The sequence below is a fragment of the Drosophila tropicalis genome, unplaced genomic scaffold (assembly GCF_018151085.1).
Source record: "Drosophila tropicalis isolate 14030-0801.00 unplaced genomic scaffold, ASM1815108v1 contig_392, whole genome shotgun sequence".
Taxonomy (NCBI): Eukaryota; Metazoa; Arthropoda; class Insecta; order Diptera; family Drosophilidae; genus Drosophila; species Drosophila tropicalis.
This window is the reverse complement of record NW_027172854.1, coordinates 42,850-58,056: the sequence shown is the minus strand read 5'-3', so window position 1 is coordinate 58,056 and position 15,207 is coordinate 42,850. Positions and strand designations below refer to the sequence as shown.

Genomic DNA, 15,207 nt, shown 5'->3' with positions numbered 1-15,207 from the left:
AATGTTGTTGCTTCGCAAGAGTTCATGTGAAAAGAAATTATATGGCCTGAGGAGGCGAGAGAGAGTAAAGCATCCCTTGCTCCAAGAGTTTATATACTTACTATACTTATGTGAGTGTTTGTATGGCTGCCAAAAAAGAAATAAGAAAAAAAACATAACCTGAAATTAAAACTTTCACTGTGGTATTTAAAGTTTCAATTAGCAGTTGGTAAGCTGTTATTTTCTTTTCCTTTGAAAAATATCTTTGACACAATGTGTCATAATTCTGCAGTGCCAAAAACTAAGGCCAAGGATTGTGAGAGCAAGCAAAGGTGAAAACTAATTTGCGATTGGCTAGAAACTTTTAGTTAGTTAGTTTCAGGTCAAGTAAAGTGCAAATCGAGCAGTTTAAATTTGGTTAAATTAAGAAGCATAAGTGAAATGGCATCTTAATATAGGACATATGATATAGGACATATGGAGTTGTAAGTTTTGAAGTTAAATGGAGTTTAAAGGAAAATATATTGTCGAGGACTTGTTAACTTTCCAAAAGTCTCGCAGCTAAGACCACAGACATGTTCTTAAAGAGAAACACATGAATTTGTTAGTTTACATGGTATGGGAAAAGTCTGTATTGGCTGTCTATTTGTCGAGTTTAAATTTGAAATATACAGACTTTCTATAAAGCTTCGAAAAGTAAGTGTTTGGGTAGCGTTATTTGAAAATCTAAAACATGCCTTCTACCCAAATCAAAATGCTCTAATGTCCCACCAAGGAAAATTTGTAATGTTTTGTCGATGTCAGTATAAATGTAAGGAGAGGAATAAGTTATGAAAATGTTTTTCCAGAAAATACAAGTCAAAGCCTTAAATAAAGTCTCAAAGCCTTTTATGAGTTTTTAAGCAAGTCATTGGTATTAATTGACATTTTATAAACTTGTAGAAAGAACCAAAGCTTTTAAATGTTAAATTTACGAAAGATAGAGGCTTATGCATATCGGGTTTGTGCTAAAAGTTGTTGTAGTGTGGTTTTATTTAGTTGTATATTTGCTGGACTCTGAAAGCATACATCATTATTCCAGCACCACAAGAGCTGCAAATACCACACCCATTTGATAGCTCTTTCTGTTTCATTTTTAGCTAATCCTTAGACAGATTTAGTCACAGGCTCACTAAGCAATCTGTTAACTGCATCCAACACTTGCCCTCACTCGACATGTGCATGGGTGTAAATCACAGCCTTTTGTCAACATTTTACTGGACATTCGTTTGACAGACTCGAATGAGGATGGACTACTTAAATTATGCCATGCATGTTGCATAAACAAAGATTTAGACACAAGTAAAGGGCGAGAGCTGGCCCGCCCCCTCCCTCGTCATGTCCTTTAGACAAAAACAAATATTTACCGCCGCGTGTCGTCAACGAGGTGGTTGGACTTGGCTTGGCTCGGCTTGGAGACCCTCACTGCTCTGCGGCTCTGTCATTTCACTGCCAACCACCAACTAAGGACTAAGAAGGACTGAGGAGTCGGACCCGGTTCGGCGGGTCTGGGGAGTAGTCCCCTTTGGTTTTTACTTTGTGTGCCGCTCACGTTGTGCTCGTTATTCATATTTATTGCACACGTTGTGAGGAGGAAGCTTACCCAGGACTAGAAGCAGCAGGAGGCGGAGTTAGTTGGAGCTGGAGGAGTTTTGTAGACAAATGGTCGGGTTGCATGTGCATTGTTCTTGCTGCTATCCGATTCCGTCCGGTTGGTTGGCGGTAGGCGTGCTCCCTCGTATCTAGCTGTAAAAACTTTGCAATTACAGTTATTTGATGGGATTTGCAAGGGCAACATACAAAACTGCAAGTCCTTTTTTCTCTCTTGTTGGCCCCTTTGGTGGCGCTGGTGGCTGATGTTGATGATGATGACGATGATGAGGATGTGGGTGCTGGAGCTTTGAGCTGGTTAGTTGGTTTGCCTGTTTGTTTGGACATTTATTGCCGGAATGGTTACAACCTTGTCTATTTAGTCTGCCATGAAATGGAGACAAGGCCAACATGGCCAAAAAGAGGACAACTAATGAAAATGAATCCAATGAAAGGAAATTCACATACATATGTATGTACATACCAAAAAAAAAAAAAAAACAAAAAGCCGCATATACATTTATGACAATTACCTATTGAGGTTTTCGATGAATTCAAATGTTGACAAGCATATAATCGGCAAATCTTGTTTTGTTCATTGCATTTTATGATATTCAAAATATATATATTTTAATCTCATCACACTTAATCAGGCATCAACAAATCAAAATGTAATAAAAATTTATTCATATTTCATGGCATAAGCAAAGGCGGTTTGGTGATGGGTTGGTTTGGTTGATTTGCCTGAATATTTGTTTTTTTTCTTTTTTTATCTTTTGTATGTTGTGTAAGCTGATTTATAATGCAACAACAGCCCGTTAAATTCACGGCCTTCAAAACTCGTTCTCGTTGTGGCAATAAAACAAGCGAATGGACATGTGTACAAATGTCAGTGGCAGACAACAGACATTGGATATATGCATAGATATGTATATACACGAGAGTAGAAATAATTCCTATATTCATAGATATACATATATACATGTGTATGTATGTATATATGTTTCACTGCTAAAGATTTGCGGTGTGAAATCATGCTGAAAGTCATGCCGATACGTGAGTGGACTAGATTATGAAAATGAAAAAAAGGCAATAGTAACTCAAATGTATTAAATTATTACATACTTGTTTATACTCAAAAATTAAATTTCTGTGAAAAAGCACTTTATAAAGATTACATTTCAGAGAATATATCTGAACTTGTAATAAAACCGTTGATTTCAATTATTAGTTAAATATAAAAAAAACTGAACATTGCCTACTTTTTAGGGCAATCCAGTTTCATTAATGAGTTGTCACAGGAAAAATAATATTAATTATATTGAACCGAGATTAACATTTTTTGATCTTTAAAGTATGTGAAACTATTTAATATAAGCCAAGGGCAAAATCGCCACAGAGGTTTCATTATATACCAATCCAACTAAAATTCTGTTGTAACTTTTTTCTAACATGTATACATACCATTAGCACACACACATACATACATACCCATACAAATGCACATACACAAATCGTGCAGGCAAATAAAAATCATCTCAAATATCGTGGGAATTGTTGAGTCAATAAAAAGCCCGTTTGGCCTTTATTTAATAAAAACAAAAACCAAAAAAAAAAAAAAATCAACAAAATACGAAATAATAAAAATCAACCTAAAAAATATGCTGCTCATAAATTATGCCCAAATGCCGTAAAAACAAATGCAAAAAAATGAAGCACCGTTAAAAAAAGAGATGAAAACTGGAATTGAAATTGATAATAAAATAAATGCAAATTGTAAATTAAAAATGAGAAATGTTTGCCCGTTGAGTTTTGTTGATACAGACCCTCAGGGAGTGGCTGTTTGCTTAGGGCCATGGTGTTGACAGCATTATAGATTTAAATAATTAAACATAATTGAAACAGGTTTATATTAATATTAAAAACACAATTGTTTCTATTATCATCTTTCCGCCTTGTTTTATTTGCAGATTACAGCAGTGCTTTGAGAGACGTTCGAGTGCGAGTACCTCACGCTGTGCGGCGAGGCGAGAAGGCTATATTGAAATGCTTTTACGACATCGAAGATGACAGTTTATACTCAGTGAAATGGTATAAGGGCAGAAGGGAATTCTACAGATATACACCAAAGGAGACGCCGCCAATGAAAGTATTTCACTTTCCAGGTGTTAAAGTACGGGTAAGTAAGAAAATACTCTATTCTAATACTTCGAATAAGGACGAGTTCGCTTAGGAAAATAGTTTCCAAAGGTTTTCCGAAAATTCAAGTTTCTACATTTAACGTTGTGGTGAAAATCTCGGACTGGTTGTACTTTCATTTCAACCATTTGACATGTCATCTCGTAAATTATCCTCAAACTGTCACTTAAGAGTTTCTTTTTCTGTAGCAAAAAAAGCAAAGCAGTGACAACTAAATTTTGAGGATAACCAACAATGAAGCTTAAAAGAGCAACTAACAAATATTTACATTCGTTTCTCCCCATTCCATCCCTCCATATCTGAGTGTTGTGTGTTGCAATGCAAAAATCTGGGAGTGAAAGTAACAGAAATCACATGTGGCAAGTGCTCAGGCCACATTTCAAAGCAAAAAATAAACAGAGAAGAGGCATACAAATGCCACCAAGCGCGAGAATGTTTGTAGAAGTGAAGTGATGGTAAGAGGGAGGAAGTAAGGCGCATGTGGGATAAGTGAGTGGGTAAAAGAAAAACTAACAACAATAACAACTGAAACGACATCACACACACACACACACACACAAATGTACACAACACAATACAAATTTTCATAGAGCAAACGAATGTTTTTTTAAGGACTCTTTTTTTTTTTTATTTTGATTTCGGGGAAATGTTTTCTTCCTTTTGAAAAACGAGTCTGAAATTGTAATTAGTATGGTTCGTAAAAAGAAATTCATCCTTTCTCCTCTTTCGCTCTCTTCCTCATCCTTCCATTATTGAAGTGCAACAAAGCATGTCAAAGGGGAAATGCTTGTAAAAACCCAACAGCTTACACTTGAAACAATTTATACTATATGTTTTGGGAAAGTAAATTGTATATAAACACATTGGTATGGGACTCTTTTGTCTGTTGAGTATGGATGTATTTTTCAGAACATCGCCTAGATTTAACAATAGATAAACTTTTATATGGCAGGATTGATTGATTGAAAATAGGGCGAGAAGGAGAAATCTATCAGATATACGAAGCTACATTTTCTGAGCTTACAAGACACGATTTGGTGAAAAGAAATGTATATAACTGACGTTCAAATATAGCCGCTTAGGCATATATCGAAAATACAAAAGCCTCATACAGACTGCAAAACTGAACTCATCAATTTGATTCTGTATATAGTATTTTGTATGAAGAACTTTAGAACTGATTTTGACAAATCTATTTCTGTCCCTAAGTAGATAAATACATTTACTAAGCGAAAAGTATCTACTATGAATAATTGACATAACTCAACTTGTGCTTGTAAATAATGATTTCGATTTTTCCAATATTTGCTGTAATCTTTAACCAAGAATGTGCTTAGTCTATCAAATCATTTTAGTCTTATTAAAGAAGTAACAGTAGTATATTACAAAGAAGTAATATTGTTATTATTATATTATATTATATTATTATTATCTCTCCTCTATCTACTAAACTTTTTCCTGAGTTTAATTCAAATTTTTCAATATACCAAAGACTTTTTCAAACAAAATAGAATTTATGAAAATTAAGTTTCTTCCCCTATTACAGGCATTAGCCTATATCAAATCTGAAACAAAGATGTTTCTATTGCTTTCTATAGAAATGATTCTCTTTGTAAATTCTATAAACTTTATGCAAAATACTTTTTTTCGCACAGAAATCTTGCTTAAGAAATATTCACATTCATATTTACACTTATACTATAGTTTAATTTATTTAGCTTTGAAAAACCTTAAATAAATGTTGTGTATGTGTGACTTTTTGCTATATATTCCCCAATTCCAGTTCAATAGTTTGTTTTAATCTTTTCTATAGTTTTGTGATTTAAATTTTGGCAAAGGTTTTTTACGACTTTTAACCGACAATCAAAAGGACGACTACACACATATTCAATTGTGTGTGTGTGTGAGTCTATACAAAGGGCAAACGAAATAAATTAAACTAAACGCGTTGCGGCTACAACAATGTAAAACATTTATATTTCGCAAGCTTCAGTTGAGCAAAACCTGGTTGAATTTAGATGGGAGATTTTCGAAGGGCCAACAGACACATGAGAAATTTCAATGCGCAATCAAATCAAAACACGGTATTTTAACTTCCGCTTGACGGCAGTTACGAACCGGAAAACCCCGCGCCCACTCACACACACCCATACAATATACACATACGCACACACATTCATGGAAAATATATAGTTATATTTATTTTTGTTTTGCCATTTCTCGTACTTGGCAATATTTTTCAATAAATATTGGCATTTTTAACTTGTTTCACAATTTTCGAAAAATTTATTCAGGCATATATAAAGAAAAATAAATTGACAATTTTTATTTATTTTTTAAATCCGGACTCTCTTTCTCTCTCTCTCTCACACACTCATTCTCCGCTCAACTTTTTCTTTTATTTCATGTGACAATAGTTGAAAAAACGTTGCCAACGTTAAATGGAAATAGAAATGTTTGTTTTCAAATTTCAAATAAAACAAAATAAAAATCCAAATAAAACATGCCCGCCACCATTTTATGTACATAGAAAAATGTTATAAAAATATTAAATATGAATTTCAATCTACCACACCGAAGACTTTATGCTCTTTTTAGAAGCAGTGGAAATTAAACAATGATTTGCCTCAGTTGAGGAGTAAGCTGCATTAATATATAGAAAAATGGATGCCTTAGCGGATCTTTAAACTAGGATTAGCTAATACAAAAGAATATAAGTATGCAAAAATGTATGTACTGTCTATATACAGTGTTCAGTGTTTGCTCATCATCAAATCGACATAATATTATATATTATTTTATAAATAAAACAGCTCCAAAAGAGCTATTGAATCATTCATTCTGGAAATGAATACATGTTTTTAGTGCGATATTGTACTCATTGATAAGTAGTTGCCCCTGATGTCTCCGAATGAGTTATCGAACTGCAAAGCATTCAAAACCAGAGACAACTAAATAAAACTGGACTGCAAAAAATCGTTAATTTTGAATTTGGTTACTGTTCCGTTGGGACTCGATCACTTTTTGAAATTAACGCTGACTGTTCCGTTGTATTGACATCTAGTCAAAACTATTACATGTATTTGACAAAACAACATATATAGTCCTGCATTAGTTATCTCTTTGTACATTTTTCAAATAATAAGTCTATATCTACTGATGGATGATTATTAATTTTTTTTTCTTAGATGCCGTAGAGTTTTAAACCCTTGCTCTAGTAATTATCCTTTTTGAGCTAATCGCTAGTTGTATAGTAAAATTGCTACTAAATGGGGCTGTATTATTTATCATTTAGAAGAGTAGATTAAGATTGTGGGCTTTATAATAGCGTGGTCGATTTCAATGTAAAATAGTTATCAATAGCTTTTGGCATATTACGTATACGCCGTGTTGTTTACACAAGACAATAAATAAGTATTAAAAAACCATCGAACAGTTATAAAAAAGGCACTTCCACTGAGGTGTTATTTTTTCTGTTTTTATTATTAAAGGCTTTCTGATGATTTCATAAATATAGGTGTATATATATGCATATATGTACGTATAAAGTATATAGCTTGTAATTGCCATATGGGTCAAGCTTCATATAAAGTTGGACAATTTAAATGTGTTTTCATACAGAACCTCAATTATTCAATAGCCACCCGTTATTTCCATTGTCCCGAAAAAGAGATGCAACCAGGAACCAATTCAACATTCTGCGTTTGTTGGACAATTTTTCATATGGTATATAAATATAGTTATATTCGTACGTATTTATGTTTGCTCTGGGTATTTTTTAACAAATTTATTTAAATTTTTGTTTTTCGTTTTTTGCGTTGCGCCACTTCCTCACACTCATACACTGGACTGAAATTTGTTCTTTTTCTTTCTGTTATGTTGCAGCGCCTGTCCTCGAACGAGAGCCAAGTGGTCCTCGATGTGGTAACAATGGCAACATCCGGTAAATACAGTTGCGAAGTATCTGCGGATGCGCCCTCATTTCATACATTAATAGCAGCAGCCGAATTGGAAGTTATTGGTAAGTAAAAAAAAAAGAAACAACAAGCCAAAATAAAAACACAAAAAACAAACAAAACGAATCTGGAATTATAAAGCCAGGAGAAAAATATAAGTACCATATCTTTGCCGTTTAAAACGGAAACGCTTATTCTGGTAGGAAAACGGTAGAAGATCCCAAATGGACAACTGCATGGACATCTGAAAACAATCTTCTCAACGAAATATTTTCTTTATTTAAGAGAAAAACTTACAAAGCAAACTGACAGCAATTCACTGTGTTTCATAAAATTCCGATATTGGGTTTTTGTTCTGTCTTAACAATTCCAAGAATAATATGCGAATGAAAACAGGGTTTTAAATTCATTGGAAATGAAATGCCTTTAAATATAATAAACTGACTGGGGATGTGGATACAATTAATTTCAAACAATAAGAAAAGTATTATATTTCGTACAATATTTGGCCATAATTTCTGTTCGTTAACCTCTTCTTAAGTTGAAAGAATTCAAGTAAGCTTTCGAAGCATAAAAAGTGATTAGATCTAATTATATATTTGTATTAATTCCTTTCCAAATGTACAATATATAATCAGAGATTACCTCAATTTGGCTTAAAATATAAAATTTGTTTTGTATAACACTTTGAAAGCCGCAAAAAGTAAACACAACAAACTTGAGACACTTTGGTACAAGTTTGTTGAAATAAGAAGCGGCAATGTGATAGAGTCATGACAGGATATATTTAGAGCTACTCAGTTTATTGACCGTCTCCGTATTTGGCATTTATTATGTTTGCCTGTTTAAATAAGTATCTTTATCCTTCATCATCTCCTTTGCCAGTAAATTTGTTTGTGCTCTGTCTGTGTTTGTCTGTCGTCCTTCCAAGACGTTTGGATGTCTTCTTGAAAACATTTTTAAACATTTAGAAGTTTATTTTTAAGTTTTATGTCTTCACTTCCCACAGACACACACACACACACACACACTCACACATCTAGACACACTTGACTTGGTCGTGGTCAATTGAACTTTGGCCAACTGACTTTTGTCTGCTTCCTTTTTCCCTTGGTTGTATACATATGACAGTTGCTTCATGCAATATGTTTGTATTTGCCTTTGTGAGACTTTAAATACTTTGGCAAAGTCTTAATGCAAATGTATTTAGTTTGTTTCCGAAAAAAACAGTTTATTTTTACATCAGCTAGACCAAATGCGGTTTATTTTCTCAATTTCTAAATTGAATGTATGATTCTTAAAGTAGATTCAGTTAAACTTTGATAAGTATGATACTTGTTAGATTTTGTGTATATAAAAAAATTTATTTAGATTCGGGATGTCTGTATAAATGTGAAGACGAAATTAATTCATTTGAATATCTTTGACTAATAAGTGTAATTAAAGCTAACGTATTTGAATGTATCAATACTCTGGGCCATAAAAAGGCTCGTTTTCTAATCTAAATAACTTGCAAAGTTTTTCGAATACTTACTATGAAAAGAAATAGTCTTAAATGAGCACAGATTTTGGTCATTAAATGTCTTCTTTGTCGGGCGAAAATAATACGCCCTTAATACATATATAATCAATGGATCAAAGTGATTACAATTTTTTTTAAAGTTTGCAAAAATGCAATTCAATTATGAAAAGGACATACTACCACACCTGTATGTTCAGTGTACACACATGTGTATGTATGTATAGGTATGCAGGATGGACTCCGATTGTCATTACACAAAATGGGAGGAAGCCCACACACACATGAAACGCAATTCCCGCACACAGATCCAATATGACAGACAGACAGATGGCGGGAGAAAGGATGACGAAGCTTTTGTCGTTTCTCTTTTTCGGTACCTGCAGTGTATCAAAAATACAGTGACAATCGATGGCGATGCACTCATGCTATCTCTATCTCTCTTTTTCTATCTGATTCTCATTGTGTATCTCTTTTCCACTTACAGAGACACCACATAATGCACCATTCATAACGGGTATACGTCCCAGATACCGGGTTGGCGACATATTGCGAGGTAATTGCACATCGCGACATTCCCGGCCAGCGGCAAATCTCACATGGACGGTGAATAATGAAGAGGTGAGTGGAAACCACCAAAAATGGTGAACGCGTCTGGAAATTATGCAAACACAATTTTCTTGTTTTTCGAGCGTTTTAGGCATCTGCATGGAATTTATGCGTGTATATACATATGTATGTATGTAGGTGGAGGGGCGGGTGGTAAGGGTGATGGGTCTGAGGTCGGATTTTGGAGGTTTTTTGCTCCGATCCGGTGTACGCTGAGAGTATGCTGGGATGTTCATGAGAATGGTTAAGGGCGCTGCTTTGTAATTACCAGAAAAGCATACGCAGTCATGGAGATCAACGCACTGTATGTTGACACGCCCACAATCCCATACGCCCATTTTACTAAACACCATCTCGCCATGTGGAATAAATTTTAGGCAAAGTTTTATGCATGCAATGTGGCAATTGGGAATGGTGAAAACCTTTCGGTTTGCGGAACAATTTTCACAGTTTTGCATATTCGAGTACCTAACTCATTTTTGTTTTTTCCTGTTTGTTTGTGAATGTTGATTTAAGTCCACTAAATGCATGTCGAAGGCGGGAAGTGTCAATTGCACAAAAAATGTTTCCCCCATTTGGAAAATAACAAATTCAGAAGCTTTGGCTAGTAAAATTGAACAATTTTATGAGCCAGAAGAGCATAACATAAAAGAAGTCATTGAGTCAGTTGAGTTTTGGCTTTAAGATTTCATTTCACTTTAAAGTTTGAGGATTCCATTGTCAACTAGTTTATAATTTAGCCTACTTTGAAATATGTTATGGTTTTGAAAGGACTCTGCATTTATAAAAAGACTAAAAAGCTCTTTGTATGTTGAATCAAACATCTGATTGACTATCCTTAAACATCTAAATATCGTAGATTTGGAAATTTCTTTAGACTGCTAAAGATGGTTTTGAATAAATTTACATTAATTGGAACTAAAAGTAACAATATGAACAAGGATTATTCAAATCCGTTTCAATGCTCTCAAGTAAAGTCAGTTGATATTGAAAACTTTTCAGCGTAAATATTAACTTGGATGGCATTAACTAAGCTTGTTGGTTTTCTGCAAATAATCAAAATTTAATAAGTACAAACAGACGAAAATGAAACGTAATATTCGCTTACAGTTTCAACTTAAACGTGATTTTGCTCATTAAATATAAAAATATGCTATTTTTCCTCTTTAAATTGCTTACGTTATTTTATGTAGAGACACCCACACACACACATATAAACACCCACACGCCGTGACGCAAAGAAAGGAGAAAACTATTGCATACCAAAAGGTGTTCAGCTTAGAGAAGAAGAAAATCTCAATTGGAATGCCAATACCATTTCATTTCAAAACTGGGTCACGTTTCTCGCATCTTTTTTTCGGTCAGGTGTTTCCGCTTCTGTTTTTCGCTGTTGTTGTTCCTTTCATTGGCATTTAAAATAAATTCTTTGACTAGCCAAACCACCCACCCAGCTCCCTAGTGCCCTTTCCTAGGTTTCTGCACCTCCTGGCTCCGGCATTCCCTTGACTTTGATTGACTTTATGGCTGCAAATTAATTTGCCTGTGAAAAATAGAAAGCAAAAAAAAAAAAGCAGAAAGGGAAATAGCTGGCGAGTCTCTCTTGAGGTATTTCTTTTGGAAGAGAACTTTAGTTTGTTGATTGTTTGTCGGTTGGCCAATATCTGTGGTTCTTGCTGCTGCTGTTATTGGCTTATTGTTTAAGCGCATTTTGTGGTAGGTGAAGAGGATAGTGAAGCATTCGGTGTAGAGGAAATAGCGACAGCTTCGTATATCTAATCAACCAAACATGGGCCAAAACTCTTCCAACTCAATTCGACAACCAATTCAATGCCATGCGCGCCTTTCCATTCAATCCGAACGCGGAATTGTGGTCCACATAAATACATACATACACACCCATACATATATTTGTAGTGTGGGTGTCTGCTACGTGAGGGTGTGGCATGTGTAGGAGCTTTGTTTTGCTGTTGCCTTGTTGGCACCCATTCCCATCCCCCTGGCCCTATACGAACCACATCTCTGACTAGTATGCAGCATCAATAAGCATTGTTTGCCGTTGAGTGATGTTGAACCTAAGCACGAATGTGTGAGTGTGTATGTGTGTGTGTGTGGGGGATTCGTGTGTGTGAATTTGTATCACTATATATTGGTTGTGTGTGTTCGTAAGCTAATTATTTAGCTGGCTGCGCTTATTGTTTAATTTTCCATTGTCGGTTCTTGCCTAGCGTAAATTTATGCCAAATTAAGCATTGTTTTCAATGGAACACCTAATTTTCACCTTCAATAGGTTTCAAATTTAGCCATGTAAATTTCATAAGGAAACTTACTTAAAATAAAATGTCTGCAACTTTATGTCCAAAATACAGCAAACTAGCAATATATCTAATTTAAAATTGTCACTTTCAGGTCAATCCATCCCATGTGCGGCATCATAAGATAATACGTGATGTACGCAATGATATGGAAACCGCCATTGTGGGTATTCATTTTGTGGTTACAGATCAGCATTTTGACAATGGCAAATTAAAGGTAAATCTCATATATCAAATGGTTTGGAATTTTGATATTATATGCCGCTTTATTTTGTTTTTCGGCAAACAGCTTCGTTGCAGTGCCCAGTTGCATGATATCTATTGGAAGACCACGGAGAAGACCATACTTGAGGCGGATCCATTCACTAAATATGGCAATGGGGCTAATGGTAATCGTGTCAGTCCCGATGAGCTATACGATCAATATACACTGCACGAAGATGAGCAATTCCAGAGCAAAAAGAATAGTTATTTGACCCAATTGCAGGGTAAGTCGATCAACCAATTAGCGTGTCTCCTTCTACTACTACTACTGCTACACACATTAACACACACCAAAAGCACAAAGAATCCAGACTACATGGCCTGCATCATTTTTCTATTTCTCGCTAGACTTTCTCTTTCATTTTGTACCCTCAGGCGAAGGAGATGATGATGACGGTATGGATGGTGTAGAGGATGGCGGTGCCGCATGGCGAGGTGTTAGCTCGTCCAGTGGTTGCCCTAGTCAATCTTTGGCAGTCAGTGCATCGCTGCTGGCGCTACTCAGTTGGACACTGGGCAAGCAATTAGTAGTGTCGGTAACAAAGGAATTCGAGACCAGACGCGTGCGGCTTGGAAGGGGTACGGATGAGCTGAGCCATGTCGACAGCCTCCGGATGCAAGGCATGCGGGTCAGGACAACAAAAAGACGACGACGACAATGCCAACGGGTGTTGGCCCCATGCAGCTGGAAAGGATGCACAGACAGCAGATGCATCAAGCAATTAACATGATTCAATTCGCATGCAACTCTTGTGCCACACTTCAGGGATGGAAAAGGAAGTGCTCATCAGCAGCAGAAGCGGCAGTGAGCAGGAGCGGGAGCAGAGCAGAGGGACGTACGAAAAGCAGATGGTGAATGTGAAAGTTCAGCCCTAGGCCCAGACCCAGCAGCTAAAAAGCAAAACTGCAAAATGTATCTAAAATATTTATACATACATACCTACACACACATACATACAGAAAAACACACATTTATACAGAGACACACCCGTTTCAAGCTAGCTCAAAGTAACTTCAAATGCATTTACAACAAAATACAACAAAGAGAAACAAACAAAACAGAAAGATGCAACACACGAAAATTTTTGGACAGACAAAATGAAGAAAAAGCTATTTATTAACAAAGAAAAAAACAGCTAAGCTAAAAGTTTATTCAGACGGAATTCAAGATGAAGAGTGATTCTAAATTATTTCAAAACTTTTCAAATAGTTTTCTGATTTATTCATAATATTAAACTTCTTATACAGACAAAGTCTCTTAATCTTTACTTCAACGAATTGAGTTAAGTGAGTTCTGAATCGAATATTGATTTAAACGGGTTTCTTTAAAAATATTTAACACTTTGCATTTAATCTTTCAATTTTAATTCCACTTTTCATCTTCGTCGCAATTGAATAAATATTTACGAAAAAGGAAAATGTTGTGCTAAGCTTTTTATTTTGGTTCCCTACAATTATCATCTATATATATTTATATATATCAAAGTCAAGATTATTTATATAAATTATATTAAATTGATATTTATATGTATATGTACTATATAAAGTTATATATATATATATATACTATGCCTAAATGTAATTTCAAACCAAAAACGAAGAAAAAAAGAAAATAATTTAAAGGCGAAAACCGAAAGCAGAGCAATTAGATTGTAAGTTTAAAATATTTGCCTATATATGTATGTCAAAGTATATATGTATGTATGTATTGTACTTGTATATAATAAAGAAAGAAAAATGCGTGAAAGTTGAAAAATGATTCAAGAAAAAAACACACACACACTCAAATACACACAGACACAGACAACCAAAGAGCAAAAGGAGAAAATGTTTAAATATAAGTATTTACGGTAGATAATCAAAATAAAACAAAACAAAAAAAAAAAAAAAAAAAACTAAATTTAAATGCTAAATCTTTAATCGGTAATAAGAATGTTTTAAGTTTGACAGCTTGAAGTTCCCTAGCGATTGCAATCGTCTTACTATAAAGTCTTCAATCAAATGGGCGTCTCCACCATCTAAACTTTTAAAATAATGTTCACCTGGTGCAAATGTTTAAATTCTTGCAAGAATTCAAAACCTTTTTAAATTCTGATCAAAAGAAATTTTGCCAATGAAAATGACTATGGTTCTTTGTAGTCAATCTTCTGACAAAGATGATTGCAAATGCAACAGAAAAAGGTGAGTAGATTGTCTGTATTGCTCTTTAAAGGTTTATCAGCAAAGGAATTTGGGAAATAACATTCCATCGCAATGGGAAATAACACTCCATCGCAATGTCTATACTACAATTTTAGTGCTTAAACTGGTTGTGAATTACAAAAATCTCTAATTAACAGACTCCGCCTTTAGCTCCCACCCTTAACTGATATAAAATGTTTTTTGATCTTGTCAGGCAGCTTAAAAATTTAGCCTATAAATTGTTCAGCGACAATTTAGTTGGATTTAATGTTTAATTTTTTTCTTAACTCCCAACAATCAATACTATTAGTTTCTAGTGATTCAGAAAATCTTGTAAAATGTCTAGAAAAGTTTCTGAAAGTAAGTATATATTTAAAATGATTACTTAGTAAGTAACAAACTATGCTTAGTAAAAGTCCTTTAATTGGCACCAGTTAATAAGATTGTACTTTGAAAGGCAATTTATTTACGGCTTGATATTGCCTTTGTTTATTTTTAGATTGTTATAATTAGGTAGCTTTATAATAATTTCTTAAAATTATTCAACATCAATTCGCTT

The 15,207-nt window shown here is 34.5% G+C and overlaps 1 protein-coding gene across 1 annotated transcript; it reads left to right on the top strand.

The window, feature by feature from the left end:
* Nucleotides 1–252: 252 nt before the first annotated feature.
* LOC137572603 (uncharacterized) lies at nt 253–13,908 on the top strand. Its single transcript, XM_068284352.1, has 7 exons — nt 253–295; nt 3,579–3,787; nt 7,693–7,828; nt 9,770–9,903; nt 12,298–12,420; nt 12,493–12,691; nt 12,843–13,908. The coding sequence occupies exons 1-7, from the start codon at nt 253–255 to the stop codon at nt 13,196–13,198; spliced, it is 1,200 nt and encodes a 399-aa protein (XP_068140453.1). The 3' UTR covers nt 13,199–13,908.
* The last annotated feature ends 1,299 nt before the right edge of the window (nt 13,909–15,207 follow it).